This window comes from Camarhynchus parvulus, chromosome 1 (assembly GCF_901933205.1).
Source record: "Camarhynchus parvulus chromosome 1, STF_HiC, whole genome shotgun sequence".
In the NCBI taxonomy this organism is placed as follows: Eukaryota; Metazoa; Chordata; class Aves; order Passeriformes; family Thraupidae; genus Camarhynchus; species Camarhynchus parvulus.
This window is the reverse complement of record NC_044571.1, coordinates 35,315,740-35,338,259: the sequence shown is the minus strand read 5'-3', so window position 1 is coordinate 35,338,259 and position 22,520 is coordinate 35,315,740. Positions and strand designations below refer to the sequence as shown.

General features: G+C 39.2%; 1 protein-coding gene across 1 annotated transcript; it reads left to right on the top strand.

Annotated features, from left to right (window-relative positions):
• Positions 1 to 624: 624 nt before the first annotated feature.
• Positions 625 to 22,501, top strand: LOC115905427 (arylsulfatase D-like). Its single transcript, XM_030951692.1, has 10 exons — positions 625 to 744; positions 9,809 to 9,949; positions 10,695 to 10,816; positions 11,721 to 11,843; positions 12,680 to 13,103; positions 13,976 to 14,112; positions 15,722 to 15,856; positions 17,282 to 17,444; positions 18,268 to 18,389; positions 22,143 to 22,501. The coding sequence occupies exons 1-10, from the start codon at positions 719 to 721 to the stop codon at positions 22,499 to 22,501; spliced, it is 1,752 nt and encodes a 583-aa protein (XP_030807552.1). The 5' UTR covers positions 625 to 718.
• The last annotated feature ends 19 nt before the right edge of the window (positions 22,502 to 22,520 follow it).

Below are 22,520 nucleotides of genomic sequence, written 5' to 3'. Positions count from 1 at the left end.
ACTAAAACCAAAAAATACCCCCTCTCCAAAAAAGCCCCACCCTTGCCTATGTTTTTGGAGACAACTGCTTTTTTTCCTTCTTTCAACAGAGCTGAGCCATCTTTGGCAAAAGGGGAATTTGCCATCAATTGCTGCCGAGCCCTGGGCCCCTGGGGCTTGGGGTGGGAGTGGCCACCAAAGCTTTCCAAGGCAAATTCCATCGCACTTCCCATGGGACAGTGCTGGGAAATTGAGCTGGAACAGTGAACTCTGCCCTGCAGAGCTGTGGTCTTTTTGGGGGCGGACTCCAACCTCTTCATGCCATCCTCCTCTCCCAAGCTCTCAGCCTCCACCTGCCGGTGGAGCTGGTCCACCAGGTCGAAAAAAGTGAAAAAAATGTGTGATCAGGGTTGCAGCAGTGAGTGATAAGGAGAATCAACAGAGTACAATAATTAACAAGCTGTGCTTTCCTTCTCTTCTAAGTGTTTCAAACCAAACTCCAGTTTTTGGAGGCTATTATTATTATTATTATTATTATTATTATTATATCATTATCATTATCATTATCATTATTATTATTATTTCATAGGGATAGACACAAAGCATGATTTACCTCTGGTTTGCTTCCCTGTGTTCTTCACTGTTCCTCTAGCAGCCATGCCCTTAGTTGCTACTCTTTTAATCTCATTCCTCTGCCCTATTTCTTTGATTTTTCAGATGTACCCTGCTCTTGTCCTGGATGAGAGGAAAGTTCTGTGTTGCTGGGTGAGTAGCTTCAAGCCAAAAGGCCCAATTAGATAATTTAGACCAGGGACTGCTAATCATAATGTGAAAATGCTCGAGGTAATTTACAGCCTAGGGCCAGAGCATCCCTTACTGCTGCTGCTCTGAAGGCAGGGTGCTGCCATAATAAATTAAAAAATTTGGGTAATTTCCCATGAGAGTATTACTAACTGAAAATGCACAAAGCTACGTGGTAATAAAATCAATACAAGAGAGCAAGGATTGGTATTTTCCAGGCCACTAAAAACTGTATCCCCCCTAGTCAGCACTATTGAAACTGGGTCCCTGAGAGTGCAAAATAGAAAGGGGGAAAAAAAAAGAGAGGCTACTGATGATCTCCTGCTTTTGGCATCCTTGCAAGGGCATCCCTTGTATTTTGGTTGATGAGCAGCACCTGTTTCTGGCTCACCAGCTGCAAGCACTGAGAAACTGGCTGTGCTCACACCAGCTGGGAGCTTTTCATTTCTCTCTGTCTTTGCCCACTTGTTGCCTCTCCTCTAGTGAACGTTTGTATACCTAGAAGCTATGAAAGAAAAGGGGTCACCAGGGTGGAACAGTATGTGGCATATGGTATGCTGAATGTGATTCCTTCAGAGCCATCATGTAGTATGAAATCAACATTTTAATGTACTGTTTACTGAGATGAAGCTGTTCTGTAGCATGCTTTTGTACAAGGTGGAAAGCAAGCATCTATTTTCAGCCAGCAGCTAAGCAGAGAGAGACTTTTGTGCATCACCAGTAAATATTTCTATATATGTAATAATTGCAATTCACTTTTTTAATATTTAAATAAGTGTTAAACAATTTGGAGTTTTGCTCTTGAGTTTTGCAGCAGTGTGCTAATTATTTCTTTTGTTATCTGAAGTTAGACAAAGAAAACTGGAAGGCAAATTCTTTTCCTGTGTGTAAATACAGTCTTTTAGCTTAATTAACAAGGATTTATTCCAAGATTTTCTGCCGGAGTTGGAGCTCTCTTAGCATTTTTAATAATGAGATGTTCCTTTCACTCTGCTGGATTCTCAGTGAGTGGTGGCAGTGCCAGGCTTTTGAGGATGATGGTGAAATATGGGATATTCCTGGCTTCAATAAATATTTTGCTAACAAGGAGATATTTTTAAAGTGGAGGTTTGTATTTTTTTATTCTCTGTAAGTTTATCTCTATTTTTTTCTTCAATTCAACACATCAAGAATGATTAATTCTAATCAAGGAATACATTCAGCAAGTGCAATAGAGGATGGGGGAACTACTAAGCTACTGTTGGGGAAGAAGGGACTATTTTTCTAGCAGTTTGAAGCCTTGAAGCTTGCTTTCTGTAAAGCAAAGCTGAAAAAGGAAGCCCAAACCAGAGCCTAGACAAGGCTGCTGGCTAGAGGAAGTTATCACCAATCCATGTTGAGTTAGGTCCACCTGCTTCAGCCCCATAATAAACTAAGCCAAACTTTTTTGGCTAAATCTCTTCAAGTGACTTGAGGCAGCTGCAGACTTTGTGGCATTACTGGCAACTGGAATGAATTTTGTTGGAAGTTTATTCATTCATGGTTGACAAATTTGGAGAAAGAAACGGTAGAGAAGTCATATGTAGTAACAGCTGCTGAAAAGAATAAGTTTTGGATAAGGTTTGCAGATAATCAAAATTGTTTAAAGCCAGTGTGTCCACACAAAATTTGCTGGCCAGTTTCTGCTGTTTGGGCCTCTGTGGGATTTGGTCTTATTTTTCAGAAATGTTTAGACTGGATTATTAGAGTCCTCTGATCTGTTATGTGGAGGTGCCAGATTTAATAACTGATGCTCTGCACTTCTGGCTGTACCTTTAAAATACTTCCCTGGATAGCCTGTTTCAATGCTGTAGAACCCTTTCTCTGAAGAAATTTTTCCTAATGTCCTGTCTAAACCTCCCCAGGCACAACTTGAAGTCATTTCCCCTTGTTCTGTCACTTGTTATTTAGGAAAAGAGACTGACTACTCCTTCACTCCAACCTCCTTTCAGGTAGCTGTAGAAAGCAATAAGGTCACCCTTGTAAAAAGTTAGAAGGATTGATTGAATTTCTTTTTTACCTCTGAAATCAGGCTGGTGATTGTGCCCAATCTGTTGCTTTCTATAAGCTTAATTTATTTTCAGGATTGCATTGCTACATTGCAAAGCCATTGCTGCCATTCTCTTCACGTTGGCAAGTTTCTGGCTCCTTCCTGAATGCATTTGTTTGTACTTAGACAAATTAAAATTGTGTTGTTTGAATTGACCCTCCTGGGGTTTCTTCCCCAAGAACCCTGGACTCAAATCAATCAGTTTTCCTAATGCTTCATTTGCTTTAAGGTTTTGTTGTTCCTTTCTTTACCATCATTTAGAAAATTAAACTGTATTAAAAATTATGTCATTATTTCCCTCCACCCTTTTTTTTGATCATACCCTGACTGTGAGCACCACAGAACTAAAATTGTCTTTTCCTTTGTACAAGCCCTCACAGAGGTAGTCTAAGGTGTAAGGCTCTTGCACAGGTACAGCTTCCCTGTGAAATCTTGAAGGAGCAGATTTCTTGACTAGAAAGATGCTATAATTTATAATGCTGTCATTCTCTAGATGCACATTGAACACAGCAGTGTCAACTTAGAACATAAATATAAGGAAAGCATAAGCATCAATTTTTATAGTTTAGTAGGGTTTCTTCAACATCTGATTGCCTGTGCCAATGGCTTCTGATCTGAGCTCCAGATCATTGTTAATAAGGCTCTGTGAGCTCAGTTGTTGTGTAAGTCCATACTGAGTCTTGTAAACAGAAGTTACATAATAGTTGCCTGTATTTTTCTGATGTTTTGCACTTATCTGATTCATTAAGCAGATGTTGTACAATCCCTCAGTAATACTAGCTGCCAATTTTTTTTTTTCTTTGAATGTTTTCATGTTTTTAAGCAATGAGATCTGTTTCTTGAGTGGAAGTCTCTGGCTATGCCTCTATCATAATTTCCAGAAATATAATTCTAGGGAATTTTGAAAAGGTTTACATGTATAATTTCTATGTTTTATATTCTTTCTTTCCCTGTTGCTTTCAAAGTTTACTGGTGTTTAGTAACTGAACATACTCGCAGTCTTTCTCCATACATTGCTGAAAAATAATCAGTTGGAGCTCTAAGCATGGTTATTTTACAGTGCACAATACTGCTATATAACTTAGAATATGGACTTGGAACAGTAAGCAGTATGTTACCTCAGGTGGAATTTGTCCTTGACCCTATCTTAATCCACAAGCAGGATCACCACAGGGATCAGCAGATACACAGCATTTAATACCATGAGAAAATAAAGTGCTGGGATGGGGCTGAAGACATAGGTAAAAGCAGATTTCATAATTTGCACCTTTTTTTCTTTTAAATATGAGACAGGCAGGGGTGGAGAGCATTCCTCTTGTCCCCATCTTGGAAAGAAGAATAGCTGAGTGACTCAAAGAGGCTGTCAGAGACTGCTTATTTCCAAGGTCCTTTTAGAAACCTTCGCCCTGCAACTCTATGTAAATGTATTAATGCTCTGAAAGGATTCATTGTGCCACTGTAATTCCCTGCTACTCTTAAGAGATACAAGACTGGCAAATAGATTTTTTTCTTTCCCCAACATCTGAGATAGAAGTGATCTTTTAAAATTGTATGTGTGTCATTTCAGTATTTATGTTCACTCAGAAAGCTTAGCAAAGGGAGAAGGAGCTAAATGAATGCTAGTGTTTGATTTTAGTACTCAGACATGTGTAAAAAGCCAGAAAAGAAACAGTAGTGTAAAACACACAGTGACTCAAAAAAAAAAAAGTTTTTCATGGCAGAGAATTTGTTGTCTGTTTACAGCAGGGAGTAAACAGCAGCGTTCTGTACTCAGGTGCAGTAAAAAATTGGTTAGCTGAAGGGAAGGAAATACTGCTTGGCTCAAGCTGCAGAGATAAAAATCATCTCCCTTCTCCTTTGGTGTTACTTATTTACTTTACTTTTTTTTTTGTTAGAAAAAGTGTTTGTTTAAAATTTAATTCTGTGGAATACAATCAGTAATCATAGCTGTTAACTCTGTGTTAGGTCAGTAACTTAGTGGGGAGAAACAGAATGTGAGGTCTTTGCTTCCAGATAGAGTTTTGCTAGCAGGGGAAAATGTGAAGGTGTGGGAGATATATATATATATATATGTATTTTTTTGGGGGGGTGGGGGTGAGAGGGGCAGTGCAGTTTGTTTCAGTTTGCATTTTTAAGTCATGCCAGAAGCAGTATGGCCCTGTCTTCAGTAATGAACACATGGTGAGAAAGATGTAAATAGTCAAAGAAAAGTTCAGTCATAATTTGGATGAAAGCCAGTGAAAGTTAATACTTGTACTATTGGCAGTTTTCAAAGATCTGCCATTCCCAAAGCATGATGTAATTTTTGAGAAATATTACTTTTTCAAGTCTGTTCCAGAAGCATCACAGGCTGTTAAGCAGTCATACAAAATAAGTATTACAGTCAAATAGAAGTGAATAACAGTAGCCAAATGTCACAACATAAAAATAACTGTGCATAGTCATAAGTGCAAGGAGGTAAAAAAATAAAAACAGCCTCCAACCCTGGTTATCCCTGCCAGTAGATTATATAAATCTGATAGTTTTAGCTGCTTCATCTTTCCATCTCACCAATTCCTACTGATTTCTCTAGAACACAGGCTTAAATTCAGCAATTGCTGTATTCAAGTAGCACGAAGAACCAAAATGTCAGCAAATAAATAAGGCTACTCCAACTAATTGCTCAATACCTTCTGAATTGTAAAATGTATTACAGCAGAGCTAAGATTTTAAAGAAGGGGATGGATAGTAAACACTAGAAATAAACACATCTTCAGCACATGTATACCCACCTTTCTTTAAAACGCAATGAAAACAGAAAAAACAACATCAGAGAAGAAAAGGAGGACAAGCCAGTCCTTTCATCTCATCTGGAAGGCTGAAAAAGCTGTGTGGGAGAAACAAAACCATTTGTAGAATATTTTGTTATTCTATAATCTCTTCTGAAGCACTGAAATAAGGCAGTGACAGACTTTATACTGATTTTCTCAGGGTTAACCAGATAGGAAATGGAGAAGAGGCAGTAGCCATGCTGTGCTAGTATTTGAACAATAAGGACTTTGTACTTTGCCTGGAATTCATGAAAACCGGCATAGCTGTTCCCATTTGATGGCTGTTCCAGTTTACTGGCTGTTGCTGGCAGGGATCCCAGTGTGTCCATGCTGGAGAGAGGGAAAGGGAGAGCAAGAAGAACAGGAGCCAGTTCCTGCCCACTTTCACCCCCACACCTTGTAGAGAATCAGGATTGCTCAGCACATCCAGGAGCAAGAGGGATTTCGGAACAAGAATAACTGACAAGAGGGTTTGTTTTCCACATTGTTAAAAGGGGATGGCCTTTTTTTATTAGTCTTGATGATCATTCTAATGTGGCTTACTGGCTTACAGAGGGAATTGCTGTCTGATGTACTATTGGATTTCTGTTTTTTAGAGGCTGCTGTTAGATTTATAAATTATTTTGGATTTTCTCATTAAATAGCTAAGGAAACTGGACAAACCCTAGGGCCCAGTAATGGGCTCATCACATCCTAGTGCTGTCAGTGTGAGCTCTGCTTTCAGAAGGAATCAAACCCTAACAGAGAAATGTGAATATGCATATTTAAATTATGGGGTTTTTTTTTTAGTAAGTGTGGTCATTCTTGTAGTCCTTCAGTAAGAGAAGTGCTCCTAAAATGGCTTGCAGTAAATCAGATGGTGTCACATCCAATGGTATTTAGATCTTTATAATACCAGCAGTACTCAGTTCAAGTTTATGGTTTTTCTGAAGGACTCTACATAAATGTCTGTCTAAACAGTGATGTGCCTGCTGTGACCAGCTGGCTGTGATGCAAGAACCTGTGGGGAGAAAGTGGAAGACAGCAGAGCTGTTGTAAGAGCTTGTTGTAAGGGAAAGCTGAACAACACCCTTAGCGAAGTCAAGGGGTTTCTTAGATGTTCAGATCTGTCTGGTTCTTTTGCTCCACTAAAAGGAGCTCACAGTGGCTGAGCCTCAGCTGCTTGGTGTAGAGTGAAGATTTTCACTGTAGTAGTTTTGGCTTAATCCTGTACCACAAGCTCCTTAAATGTTATGCTGCCTAACAGTGGCTGGGAAGGCAGAGCTCTGCACCATTGTTGTTAATGCGCCATGAAGATATCGCCATTATAGGTGATGACCAGAGCCATCAGTCATCCTTTGTTGTCACAGATTAATGGCTTCAGACACTTGCCTTATCCTCCCCGTGGGAGCTGCATGCAGGCTGTGACAGTGAAGCACCACTATGCTGCCATCTCAAAAAGATTTGAGATCCTAGTAGCAAGTCCTTTGGTTCATATTAATACAGCCTGTTTTTTGGATAGCGGGGTCCTGGCATCTGCATTCACAGTAAGGTCTTGCTTCAAACAGCCACTGCACTGAGTCAGAGAGGCTTTGCTGCCTTTCCATTAATCTCTGACCCATGCACTGGGCAGGGAGGATGAGCTTTCTGTTCTGCCTTGTGGGATCTTGCCAAGAGCAAAGGGAAAAATCAACACTGTAGAAAATTCCATAACTAACAGTGATCAAGTTTGTTTGGTTTGTTGTTGCTTTGCTGTTGTTCTTGGGGGTTTTGTTGTTTGATTGAGGAGTTTGTTTTGCTGGGGGATTTGTTTATTTGTTTTGGTGGTGGGTTTGGGGTTTTTTTCAAGTTTGTTATTTCCCTTATTGTCTCAACCACAGTCAAACAAGAATCTAGATGCTGCTTGGAAAAATCATCAAAGGACCCCAAATTTGGACTCTTTTAATACTGTTTTCCTGATCAGAATAACAATATCTGCTTTTTTTTTTTTTTTTTTTTAGAAAATGCTGTATTTTTATTTTTGGAGGAAATAATCCAAGTCTTTCATTAGTCCAGATAGAACTTTTCAGTTCTCTGAGTTTAGAAGTGACTCTGTGTTCACAAATATGTCTTGGGTTGCTATAGAAAGTAAATGTTCCTATTACTTTCAATCTGTTCCTTCATACGGCCAACATCTTTGTTCTTGTGCTGTTTTGAAATAGCAAGAAGTGTGGAAAAGTAGGGATATTGCATGGGTGGGATAGCTCCAATTTTTTTCTCTCTTCTCAGTGATGGAATGAATGGCATCTCTAATTTACCTCAGCATACTTCCCAAAGCTGAGCACATGCCAGTCTCCACTGGAGCCAGTTTACCATGTATTTCTGCAGGATTGTTTGCACAATTCCAGTGCAACATTATCTGTAGATCACTTAGGTCATTCACAAGGAAAAGAAATACTTTTCCAAGCCATTCTTTTTTCCAATGTGACTCTGTTTCAGCAAGCAGAGAAAATCACTTCCACTCATAAGATTTGCTTGCCAGACAAAAATAAATATTTAATAAACCAAAAGATTACTTCTAGATTTTTAAAGCCCAGGCTGACTTCATAGAGTTGGCAGGTAGAAAAACTGGCCTGTTAAATTTACAAATGGCATTAAGGTTTGGAGTCCTTTAAGAAAATAATCAAAAAGGTATTTATGTTTCTAGTAACTTCTAGTTTCTAGAAGTTTTTAGTAACAATTCAGATAGAAACCCTGTCTTGAATGTACTAGATGGCATCTAAACCAAAGAACAATACAGCCCCTTTCCTAAGAATGACAGTGACAACATTAATTTCCAGGATGGCTTTTATTTGATATATTTTTTCTAGTTTATAAGCTCACAGTAAAGGTTAGATTCTTTTTCTTAAAGTTGATATGAGGTTAAGTAAAAAGTAAAATAATAGTTTTACCTCATTTGTAAAATGACGAAAATATTGTTTTCAGCGAACACCAACAGTTCTGTGCATGTATTGAGTAATAGGCACCTCTAGCATTTTTTAAAAGCCATTAACATTTTGCCTTCTTTCCAAACTCTCACAAGTCCCCCTGGAGTTAGCAGCAGCTGTTAACAGACCAGACTTTGCAAAACTGCATGCAAAATCAACAGAACTTCTGAGTTTGGATTTCTTTCTTTTCCTTTCTCATCAGAATTTGTATGACTGACTATGTACCTGTTTCATAAAATGGAAAACAATGAAGTTTACTGGGAAAAACAAGGGTAAGAAAGATATTCACCGAGGCCCTTTCCTGGATTTTAGGTGTTATGTTCAAGAAAACATAAGCAGATAATCTTACATTTTCCCTGCTACCACCACCCCAATAGCAGCTAATGCAGGTTTGGCTCTATTGGTATTCTAAAACCTATTACTCTACTTTTATAAGACATGGAGGTTTAGGAGTATATAGTGTATGGTATAGTACACTCACTATAATTGATCATATTGTAGTATCTACTAATGAACTAATGTAGTATCTGCTAATGAACTAATGTAGTATCTGCTAATGAACTAGCAGTCACAAGATGTGTTCACGTATTTTGCTTCAGGTGAGCATCTGTAAGCTTCCAATGGCAAACACTGTGAGAAACTAAAATATATTCTTAGGGTCTCCCAGGAAGATAATCAAGTTAAAGCTTGTTGCTGCACCTTGATTTTGCAGGTGGTCCCAAGGCTTAAGGAGCACTTTCCAGACACTGTGTGTACCAGGGGTGCAGTAGATGCCACAATCAAACCATTGCCATAATGAGCAGTCCAACCACCTTTGTGCTCCTTGTCCCACTCATTCCAGGAGCCTTAACAGGAGCATCCTACACCTCCATACAGGGGTGCCTCGGGACAATTGTAATTATCCAACCACTCATTCTGCTGGGAACATCTGCAGAGATCAGTGCAAATGTCAATAAAGAAAGTCAGACACAAAATTCCTGTGTGAAATAATAACAGTAATAATAATAATAACCCCAGAAAATTATACTAATATTATAAAACTCAAGGACTTTATGCATATTCAGGAGCTCCATCTGCTGGCACTTTTTGGTTGCTGTTTGCACCTATACTGAGTCCCCATAAAACTTTAAGAATAGTAGTTTAAAGTCTATTGTAAAATTTACAACTGCTTTTTTGTAATGTTACGTCTTTACTTTTGCTTTTAGGAGATATTTAAACATTTGGCTAATTTTGTGCCTGTTTCCAAGAACCTGTGTATCAAATCCTTCCAAACCTAACTTTTTACTGATACTGGCTGATGACCTTGGTATTGGAGATGTGGGCTGCTATGGCAATGATACAATAAGGTATGAAATAAATTCTCCCTTCCTGGTGAACTTTGTTGGAAAAAACCTACTGATGACACTTAGCATGAAAATTCATAATTAATTTATTCATTTATCTAGATACACTTCTTTTCAAACTATGTTCAAAATGCATGTTCTACAGTAATTCCTACTGGAGTCATAATTGTACAGGCATGCTTGAGAAACTTTCTGGGGCTTAGAACTTTGCAAATGTGTCTGTGCACTGTACTTGTCAGGCATGAGTATAATACATAAATTCCCATAATTCCAGGGTTGAAATATGAAGGAATGAGATAAGAATTTATTATCAGTTAACAACTCTAGTAGACTTATTATGAAATGACACGTCAGTCTATGCAATATATTTATCCCTTGTGCAGTTATCAATCTGTATATAGATTTATTGAGAGAGTGATGTGTCCTTGTTCTAGCCTATTATTTTCTTGGATGTTGTGTTGTGAACAGACTCTTGTTCCCTCTGCTCGAGGGGATTTTGGTGTGGGACATACCTGAGATACCTTGTTTCTGCCCCATATCTTTTTTTTTTTTTAGTTATTAATAAAAGCACATATGCCCATGGAAACCTCATTTCTAAGGAGTCAAGATATCTCAAAAATACATATAAAACACAGAACCTTTCCAGCTGAGATTTTTGTAAATTTGATGGTGATATGCTCAACAAAATGAGGATGAGCGGCATGCCATGAATTTCTGTGTAATAAAAAGATGGGACTTTTCTCTTTAGGACCCCTAACATTGATGGCCTGGCAAAGGATGGAGTGAGACTTACTCAGCACATTGCTGCAGCAGCTGTCTGTACTCCAAGCAGAGCTGCTTTCCTGACTGGCAGATACCCCATCAGATCAGGTTGGGCCTCTCTCCAATGGTTTGCTGCAGTTAGTCTAGTCAGTGTTGATATTAAAAAACCCCTTAAATAAACCATGTTAAAGAACCATTAATCTTGGGATTTGGAGTCTCAGTAAAATGGGCAAAAGTTAGAGATGACTTATGATTGATTTCTATGGGAAAATCCCCATATAAAACATATTATGTGTGGCTAAATGACAACACAGAAATGGGCAAAAATCCAAACACTACATAGCACCCAGAGGTAGAAAAATAAAGAAGAAAATTGTGGGATGTTGTATGTTCGGTGGCACTAGGATTATATTAAAAGTAATATTTTTAATATTCTGGCAAACATTTTCCCAGTGAAATGTGTCAGGCTGTAGAATTGTTCTCAGCAATTGTGTCTTAAAACAGATTTACTTCAGGCAGGTAAATTTATGACAGAAGACTTTAGCCACTGCATATAGCAGTAATAATCAGTGTAGCTTCTGATGTGAGTCTGACTCGCTGAAAGAGAAATGTAATCATGAACTGTACAATTCAGAAGTGTGTTCCCCTAACCCTGTAAGCCTTTTGTTCTGGATAAAACTAATCTGCTTTTTTTTTTTTTTGTTAACATCATATTTTGATAGACCTTTGATTGTAAGAAATTGCCTAATGTCCAGATGTAGGTGTCTTCCTGCCATTTGTAGACACCCCAGCATAGCTGAGGCATCTGCATTGGACTAGCATGTGATGACATGGAACTTTGAAAAGACATCATTTTGGAGGTCAAGCAGAATATCCTAGGGCATAGGAAATGGCTTATAAAAAGGCACTAGGCTTAGGCAGCTGAGTCCCATTCATTAGAAAGCACAATCTCAGAAGACTGGAGATCTGATGTCTGGCTTGTTTTATTCCAAAGACTGTTATTCCTCTCTAGGCATGGCATCCAGCACTCAGCGGCAAGTTCTCTTCTGGAACGGTGGTTCAGGGGGGCTCCCACCAAATGAAACTACTTTTGCCAGAATACTCTACCAGCAAGGTTATTCTACAGCAATTGTAGGTATGAAACAAAGTCGTTGCCTTTTCATTTTTTGTTATTCTAATTAGGTTACTTCTGTAAATACATTTTTTGGTCAAAATTTACAGGATCAGTTAAACTAGGTTTTCTTGTATGCATAACTTTCGAAATCAGCAGGGATTTTAAAACACTGTCCACAAGTCCAATGTGAGTACAGCATAACTGGTAAATCCAAAATGAGGTGTATGTAATACATAAATACACACTGCAAAGGGATGTAAATTCAAAGGAAAGAATCTTGTTTGCCCAGTACAGATTGCTTTAGGATGAACCAGCAGAGACATTTACTCATGTATTAGAGCAGAAAATGTCATCTGCCAGTTGGCACTGAGACACCACAGTGGTCTTAATTTTATCAATTTCAGCACAGTGGTCTCAATGATATTGACTTCAGCAAGATTTTTAAAATTGTCTCTCACAACATAGGCAAACTCTGGAAGTGTGGACTGGATAAGTGGACCGGGAAGTGGGTTGAGAGCTGGCTGAACAGCTGATCCCAGTGTGTTGTAATCAGTGGCACAGGGAAGAGCTGTCACCAGTGGTGTCCCTAAGCACTGAGCCCAGTATTGTTTAACTTATTCATCAGTAATGAAGATAATTAGGGGACTGAAATATCTCTCTTATGAGGAAAGACTGAGGGATCTGGGCCTGTTCAGCCTTGAGAAGAGATGGCTGAGAGGGGACCTCATCAATGTCTGTCACTGTACTACTGCTGCACTGCTGCTCCCTGAGTCTGTCCCCATTCCACACCAGCTCCTCCCTTGGCTGCACCTTAACACAGAAATACAGGATTTAAGATCTTTGCTTTTTATTTCTAGGGAAGTGGCATATGGGTGTGAACTGCAAAACCCGCCATGATCACTGCCACCATCCTTTAAATCATGGTTTTGATTATTTTTATGGCATGCCTTTTACCCTTCTCAATGAGTGTCAAGGCTCAGATGACCCTGAATTGGCCAAGTCTTTGCAAGATACATATTGGTTTTACACTCAAATGATCACCCTTGCAGTATTTACCCTTGTGACTGGAAAACTTGCCAATTTATTCCCAGTAAAATGGAAAATAATCATCTGCCTGGCCATCTGTGGTCTCCTTCATTTCATCTCCTGGTTCTCCAGCTATGGTTTCACCAAGTACTGGAACTGCATCCTGATGAGAAACCATGACATCACTGAACAACCAATGAACCTACAAAAAACTACTTCTAATATGCTGAAGGAAGCAATTGCATTCATTGAAAGGTAATCAGCAGAGGCAAGGAGCAGACTCGGGGGGAACAATCAATACAAAGGGTCCTGGCCAAATACCGTGCCTTCTGCCAGGAGGAACAGAAAGATGATCTTAGGGTGATGAATGTCATACAAAGTGTCATATGAAGTTAATGTTTTACAAAAAGGAGAGTGATCGTGAGTTTGTTTAGTTTTGTGGGTTTTGTTTGTATTTTTTTCCCCAAAGGTGTCCCTAATTTATTATCAGTAACCTCAACTGGAATTGAAAAAAAATGCTAAGCCTTTAAAAGTATTTGTGTGCTAAATCTGAGCATATCCATATTTCTGCCAGGATTTAGGGGTTGTGTGTTTGTTTTTTAAAGGAAATGTGAGGTAATAGAAATTCCTTCTCTAAAACTTTGAGCATAGGTAATCTCATTTTCCTAGGATATCTTACCTGGCTTGATGTTGAAGCCACACAGTTTCACTGTGGGTGATATCTGCCTCTTCCATGAGGACACCTCAGGTGCTCATGATGCTCATCCGCGTTTAAGTTTAGGCAAGTGAGCCCTGTTCTCCTTGCTTCTAGGAAGGTGTCAGTCTTTTGGCTATGACCTCTTCTAGTTGTTTATTTAATATTTTGCATGTCTGTACATGCAACTTGGAACTGGGAAAAAAAAATGACCCATTACTGTTTTGATCTTAACATAGAAAAAACATTTTTGAGGGGTATGTTTTAATCCCCTCCACTTCCCAAAACCTCAAAGCAAAAAAGATGTCAAAATGAAAATTGTTTAGATCTCAACAATGTAAAATAAATTGAGAGAGTAACTGCAATACCACTGTTATATTTTGAGTTGAGTGACAGTTTGAAGAGAAATGACTGTTGTTTTCTTTTATTTCAGAAACAAGCATAGACCGTTTCTTCTCTTTGTTTCCCTTTTACATGTTCACACCCCTCTCATTACCACAGAGAAGTTTCTGGGAAGAAGCAGGCATGGCCTGTATGGAGATAATGTAGAGGAGATGGACTGGATGGTGGGTAAGTGCTGGTCTTGAAGAAAATTCTTCATTCACTTGTGGAAAAGGCATTAAAGGGGTCATCACCAAACTCCCTTTTGGCATATGTAAAAATCAGTGAACTCACCTTGGTTACCTAGTTGATTTCAGAGACTGCCATACCACAACCATACAATACATCTTTCTTATTTTCTAAAGATGAAAGCTTAAACTTTTCTTGTAAGGATTTGTTCATTATCTTTTTTTTTAATGACATTTTTCTACACTGAAGTGTTAAATGCAGTCAAATAGCCAAATGGGTCCCTGATCGTGTTGTTAATCAAAATGTATGAACCCTCTCCTAGCCAAAAGTTAGAAAGATATGGAGTTTCACTTAATAAATTGTATGAAGTCAGTGATGACTCACTCAGCTCGTAATCTAGGCTCTTGAGTACCAATCAGGTTAAATTTCTGATTGGTTAATTTGGTTTAAAAACCTAACATTTACTTGGTTTTTTCTTTTCAATGAAAGAGAGAGAGAGAGAGATAGCTACTGTTTCTATTTTTTTCAAAATGAAGGCTCTATTAACAAAGTCATTGCCTCCTGTCAAGGCCACGATTCAATCCCTGAACCTTTTTTCCCCCAAAACCACGTCTACAAAATCGTAATTTGAGAGGAACCTGATTGCTTTCAATGGACAGCAATGGACAGGCTGAAATATCCTGCAAGATCCAGTTGAACCAGAGGACTCAGCCATGCCCCTCTTTCGGCACCAGCCACCTTCAAACGTAGGTTCTGTAAGCAGAGATGGATAGCAGAAGTCGAGATATAAAGAACATGTAGTTGAAACAGGATAGCAGCTAATGAGGACAAAGAGTTGGAGAGCTCTTGATTTGGGGTCTAACTCAGAACTAATACGCCTACATTCAATCTAAAGATTTTTTTGTGTTTGGTGAGGTCAATAACTAGTTTCACCAAGGACAGACAGGAAAGGAAAGGAAAAGAGATTGAGGAGATTGAGCAAAAGTGGTGATCACTTGCTTGTGCTTTTTTCTTGTGCAGTTCAGCTTTTGCTGCTGCTTCTGTAGATATGGAAGCTGTCCCTGGCAAATATATTTGATGCAGAAGATGATGAAGACAATTAATTGAAGATAAATCATATTATATATAAACATTTGATGGGATCAGTACAGAAAACATTCCTTACGAAGTTAGGTTTAAATTGCAGTCTATGAAGTTTTTATTGCTTACATCAGGAAATTATTTTGGTTGATAGTATGCAGCCTGGCCTCAGAGTCCTTGTTCAGTTCCTGGTGAGACACAGCAGTTTTCTATGGTTAGTAATCAGAGCAGCACTATTATTTAAGCTTTTCAAGATGTTTGAGGCTACATAGTGAAGACAATTCTTGATGCAGAATCTACAGAACAAAGCTGACAGAGTATTTTAAGTAGCTTGAATAAAATTATCACTCATTTATTTCCCTTTTTTTTATTTTCTTGTTTTTATAGACACCAGACACAAATGTTATAAACATTCATCAGCTTTCTCTTGGGCTCTTATCGGCAAATGGAAAGACTCAGTCTTCACTGAATGTGGAGTCAAGACCTAAAAAATCTGACTGCATCTGCTGATGTTTTGCTTTGTTTATAGGCAGGCTTCTGGATGTTATTGACAAAGAGGACTTGAAGAATACCACCTTCATTTATTTTGCATCTGATCATGGAGGATTCTTAGAGGCTCACAGAGGAAATTCTCAGTTGGGTGGATGGAATGGCATATATAAAGGTAAAATTTTACTAGTTTGTAAATGCATAAGACTTCCTCTTTAAAAAAAGAGTGGTAGAAAAAATATATCCAAAATATTACATTTAATAAACTCTACAATGGGATTACAATCTTGGATTGTAGGGATGAAAAAAGAATAACATCTGCTATTCATAGGGCTGGGGCTGAGTAAAGGGGCAGGACCACTTCCCTCAATATGCTGGCAATGCTCTTCCTCATGCACACCAGGATATCCTTGCTCTTCTTGGCCCCAAGTGCACACTGCTGGCTCAGGGAGTGCTTGCTCTTCACCAGGACACCCAGATCCTTCTCTGCAGAGCTGCTTTCCAGCAGGTCAGCCCCAGCCTGTAATGGGGCATGGGGTTGTTCTTCCCAAGATACAGGACCTTCATTTACCTGTGCTGAATTTCAGAAGGTTCCTCTCTACTGATTATCTGTGTCAGCATTGGCAGATATCATTGTCAATTTTTCTTACTATAGTCCTCCAGTTTCTCACCCATCCTATATAAGTTCCTTCCAGACTCTCTATGACTGCCTTGCAGCACAGTGACAAAAGCTCTCTGGAATCTCTTGTATGTGCTTCCTCCAGATTACTAAGCCTTAAAAAGCCACTGTGACATCTTGGGCAGCTTGGCACTTACTGTATAATGAAGACTGAAAGCTGCATCCATCACAAGTTTCCCTATAGAAGAAGAGTTATATGCATGTTGACCTTGGTCAGCATCACAATGCACATTGTCTAGTACTGAGTTACTTATTGAGCCACACAAGCAATGTTTGATACAGCTGGGATCCTCCCACACACAGTCCTAAATGTAAAATTAGCCTTTACTTCTTGATATGAAGACTCCATGCCAGTGACAGATGCAAAAAGGCCAAGAGGCTCACTTGAATAGCTTACAAACTAATCTAAGGAATTCAATTCCACTAGCTGAACATAAGTATATTAGCAACAAGAGAGTCCAGAGGGGAAAGAGAAATGTGACTGGGGAGTTCAGGATGAGAGGACAATGATGAAATCATGCCTGCTTAGAGAGAAGGCAAGAGGGGATACAGTATCAATTTAGATATCAATAATAGAAAGACATTACTATTTATGTCCACATACAGCAGAACAGGGGATATCCCAGTGAGACAAACTGGCAAAATTTAAAAATACAGTTTAATTAATAAATATCTGTAAAAGTCACTCTTGCTATTGGGAACTGCATATTAAAAACAAGCAGATAAATAAGACACACATACAAATAATGAGAAGAGCCACTGCTGAATGATAGTCTACTGTTTTCCAGGATTTAGTATGTTTTCATTAAAGGTGCATGAAATACCCTAAAAGTTTTAAAATATTTTCCTATACATGCACAATAAACATCTGTTATCTTCTATTCTTTTATCCTTTTGATACTTCTCCCCCTTCTATAACAGGTGGAAAAGGAATGGGAGGCTGGGAAGGAGGAATCCGTGTTCCAGGTATAGTTAGGTGGCCAGGAGTGTTGCCTGCGGGGACAGTTATCGATGAACCCACGAGCCTTATGGACATTTATCCTACAGTAGTTCAACTGGCTGGAGGGACAGTGCCTCAGGACAGGTACAGAGGTGGCTTCATAAATCATATTACTTCTCTTTCTTTATTCAGACAGAAGCTTACTGTGTCGTGCATCCTAACAGCCACACGTTAAATTATCTTTGTTTCTAAACCAGGCAACTCTCTAGCTTTTTTTTTCCTGCACAGCTTTCCCCATCTTGTCTGCTTATGTGAAAAAGGCAAAGAACCCTTTGCCTTTTCCCTACGGGAAAAAACCCGTATGTTTTATCAAGGGTCATTTAGATAACCCAGTTCTCCTATCACTGAAAAGCAACTTGGTTGGTTTGAGACACTAGGATGATTGAAAAAAACAGACCTCTCTAAAGGGCATGTGAAAGTGTGGGTGGCTAAGCCATTTCAGCAAAAAGCACAGAAGTACTGGTAGATTGTAACTAAACCCAGTTACAACCCAGATTGTAACTGAATTGCTAGCAGTTCAGTAAGTGGCTTCTTTTTTAAAATTATTTTTAAAGCCTGGAGCTCACAGAGCTGTCAGCATTTCTATTTCAGGTGGCAAAATTAAAACCTGTGAGCCATGCCTTCACTACTGTTATCACTTCCAGGAAAATTACAGTAACGGTGTCTGATCTCCCTAGGCAGGATATGTGAACCAACTGTAAATGCAAAAACTTCTAGTAACTGCTAATTACTGGTCTCCACACATTCATCCAATTAAAAATCTCAGGGCTCATTAGCTGAACAGTACCTTGCTTTAGTGATGACACTTGAAATCTTAATGCTGCACACATAGAGTGAGCACTGCTCATGCTTCGGCTGCAGAGTTAAAATTCTGAAGCTGTCTGGTGACTGTGGTGCTCTCCATCAGGGTCATGGACGGGCACACCTTGCTGCCCCTGCTGCGAGGGACAGAGCAGCACTCCAGGCACGAGTTCCTGTTCCACTACTGCGGGGTGTTCCTGCATGCAGTGCGCTGGCACCAGAAGGACAGTGAGTATAAACATCCTGTGGTGGTGTTCACAGGGGTCCCAGGATGAGAGAAGAAATGGAAATCTTGACTCCATGTTTTAGAAGGCTGATTTATTATTTTATGATATATATTATATTAAAAGAAAATGGTACACTAAAACTACACTAAAGAATAGAAGAAAGGATTTCAGAAGGCTAGCAAGAAATGGAATGATAATAAAATCTTCTGACTGACCAGAGAGTCTGAGAGAGCTGGACTATGATTGGCCATCAATTAAAAACAACCACATGAGATCAATCAAAGATGCACCTGTAGCATTCCACAGCAGCAGATAATTATTGTGTACATTTAGTTTCTGAGGCCTCTCAGCTTCTCAGGAGAAAAATCCTATCAAAGGGATTTTTCATAAAATATGTCCATGACAATATCCCCCTCCTGCAGGCCAGAAATGATGCAACATCCTCTAGCTTCCAATAGAATATAATGTAAAAAAGTACACATATATACACATATATATGTATGGAATTCATTCATGGTCTCAAACTCTCAGCTCTTCTGCAAGGCCTCCTTGTTCATTGTCTTGCCTCAGCTGAGATGAAGGGGTTTGCTTCTTAAGTAGAGCTTAAAGAATCTCTTATTATTCTTAGAGATCTCTCTCTGTTTCTCTGTAAGGCACACCATTTTTTTGTGAACACAGAATGTTCCTGGGCAGAGAAAGCTGTGTCTGACTGCCCCAATTCCTGGATAATATTCCTGCTGGAAGAGTCATGCCACACTTCCTTAGTGAGAGGCTAAATTCATACTCCAATCAAATGGGGCATTTGAAGAATTGCTTTTCAGGTTCTCCTGATATTTTCCTTGACTAAATTACATTGCTTTTTCTTCTAAACTATATAAGTTCTATTTAAGTACCTATGCATACAACATGCAGATGCAAGGTGGATTTTGAGGCATTTCATGTTCCTATGAAGCCATGTGCACATTTAGATTTCTTATGCCTGCCTTTCCACAATTCTTCCCATTGAACAGTTTATGGTAAGGGGCCTAAAAACAATACCATGTTCTGCATATAAAACACCAGCTAATCAAATATGTAGCTCAGCTTTTAGCCAGGTCAGAAATTTTGGGTTTTTGCTGCAACTGCAGTTTCTTCTGATTGGGCTGAGAGAACAGGCTGTTTTAGTTCATTTAAAAGTATGTCACACTCACATTTTTTATTTATTATCATCATTTATTATCATTACTTATTTATTAACATCTGTCTCTTGAGCAGCCTAGGTACCTAGATATCAAGCATTGTGTCTTGATGTCACCCAGGCAGGACCTATCCTTTAAGGCCTTCACTTAAGCCAGAAGAATCCTTTGTTTCTATGTTAAAGAGTCCTTTCCTTTACCTCTGCACCATAAGTCTTATTAGTGACAGTCCATTTCTTTCTGCTCATTAAACTGACTGATTGTTACGAGAGGAGTTTGAGACATGTTTGGATTGAATACAACCCTTGGATATATTAAATTAACACACTGCCCTAACATGCGCATGCACCCTTCAGATTCTGTCAGAGCTACTTCAGTAGCAAATTGTATATCCCTCTTTGCCTCTTGGAGGTGAGTGAAACACCCACTGCTTTTATCAGCACTGATTTCTGTCTTTTTTTCTTTTCTTTTATCCTTCTGTAACCCAGTTGTCTACTCAGCTCACCAATGCAGGTTAATTAGAATCAGCCTCTCCCTATCCTTCTAAGCAAACTAACAAGCACTTGTCTGTCTCCCTCTCTGCAACTTCAGTAATTATTTGCAGCTGTGAAAATTGAATGTTAAAATTTAGCAGAATCAGAACAGTTCTCTTCAGACACTCTACACTCACTATTCCAAATTGCCATACAGTATATAGATTATAAAGAATTCAGCTCAATAATTTATGGAAAAGAACGACTACTTAGTTCAGTTTTTCTGAACACTGATCACTAATTCCTGTGTACATCTAGGTAAGTCCATGTGTCCATCTCATATTAAAAAACTGGTTATTTTATTAATATCATATTCCAGCATTCCAACTAGATACTCAGAAAAAAATGCATGTCCCAGGGAGTGCTTGTTTAGCTCCTTGTAAGAAATATCCATGGTGCCTGACCGACAGACATAAGAAGCAAATCCCATGTCCTGGGCACCTTGATATCACAGAGGATGCTTACACTTCTGTCACAAAACAAATATTAGTTTGGTAACAAGACAGGGTTAAGCTTGAGGATGCAGTGGACATCCAGCCAGCAACAAAGCAAATACTCAAACAGACGTAAGGAGTATCTGTCTGCCCTCATAAGCTGTCAGAAAGTTGAAAGATTTCATCCTTATTTCCAGATCCATGACAGTCTGAGCTGGAAAAGGCCCATAAGGATCATCAACTCCAACTCTTAAAGAAATGACCCATCTGGGGACTGAACCCACAACCTTAGCAATATCACCACCACATTCTAACCCTTTTTCTTTCAGAAAACACTTTTTATCCTTTCTTTCACAGCTTCAGAAATGGAGATACCTAAAATTTATCTTCATTTTATTACATCTAAACTTTTCAGAACCATTGAGACAGCATCCCTCCATAAAAGTGCAGAAGCAGGATGTGGAAACTGTGTGGTGAAAAATAAAGAAATACAGTGCCTGCCAGCCAGCAACTGGATATTTTAATCTAAGATATTACCTAAACCTTAATATGTCTTATTTGTTCCTCTTCACTTTTTAAGAAGTTTTAAAATTCTATTTATTCACAAGATACTGTTCTAGGGGAGTGACAAGAGAGAGACTGAAGAATAAAGCTGCAGGCTTCAGATATAAAGAACAGCTCTGGACACAAGAGAAGAAAGGAAGAAAAGTTCAGTTGAGTCCATTGAACCAAAAAGAAAATTCCATGTAGGGACAATGCAGTTGACAGCTCTTTAATGCTTTGAGCACAGAAGTGACTCCAAGTGGTGAATGTCCCCTTTCTTCTTGTCTCCTTTTTCAGACATAGTGTCTAATTGCTGTCTTCTTGATGGGCACATCCTTGCCTCTGAGTTCAGTGTAGTGCTTTCTAAATGTGAGGTAAGGAATAAGAGAAAAAGGAGAAGGGAGGGAGAAGAAAAATATCCTGATCAACTACATTCAGCTGGAGTCCTAGTAATTTACCACTTTTTCACAACAAGTTACAAACCTGTGCTTATCCCATGGTCAGTACAAGAACTTGATGAAGTACAAACTCTAAAGTTGTGAGCTATTTACCTTCTTCATATTAACTTAAAAACTAGACTCCAGATTTTACTGTTTTAAAGGCCTGCACTTACCACCCTTTTTGGCAGTGTGCTGGAACATGAGCAGAGAAATAAGCTGTGGTCAATTTCTACCTAAATGTACTTCTTCACTCAGATGTACAGAGCCAGAAGAGGAACCACCTATCAGTATATACACCCAGAAACTGGGGACTACATTCTCCATTTTCCCCCCTACAAGAGGCATGAAAAATTTTAAAGGGGAACAAGAAAGTGGCAGACTCCATCTGTACTGAAACTGTTGGGCTAAACATCCACACACGGTACCCAGAGCCAAGGTATACCCACGAGCCACAAAAACCACTTGAATCCCTGACAGCTTCCACAACACCTTTTCCCTGTATGCAACAACCATGACAAAGCTTTCCCTTGGAACAACAAATCAGATCACAAACATGAACCAGTCTTTCAGGGACCACCCCCCAGCTCCTAATGACATTAAGCTGTTCAAATGTGCTTCTCTTGTGACAGGTGGCACCATATGGAAAGCTCATTATGCTACTCCAGTATTTCAGCCAGAAGCCTCCGGGGCCTGTTTCAGAAGAGGAATTTGTCCGTGTTTCGGGGATAGTGTAACCCATCATGACCCTCCACTGCTGTTCAATCTCTCACAAGATCCGTCTGAGGCAAATCCTCTTTCAGCTGACACTGAGCCCTTGTTTGACACTGTGGTGAGGAGAATGAGAAGAGCTGTGGAAGAGCATCGCAAGACTCTGACTCCAGTCCCACAACAGCTCTCTCCTTACAACAATATATGGAAGCTATGGCTGCAGCCATGCTGTGGCACGTTTCCATTCTGTTGGTGTAATGAAGAAAACAACAAAGCATAGTCTAATACCAAAGTAAAAG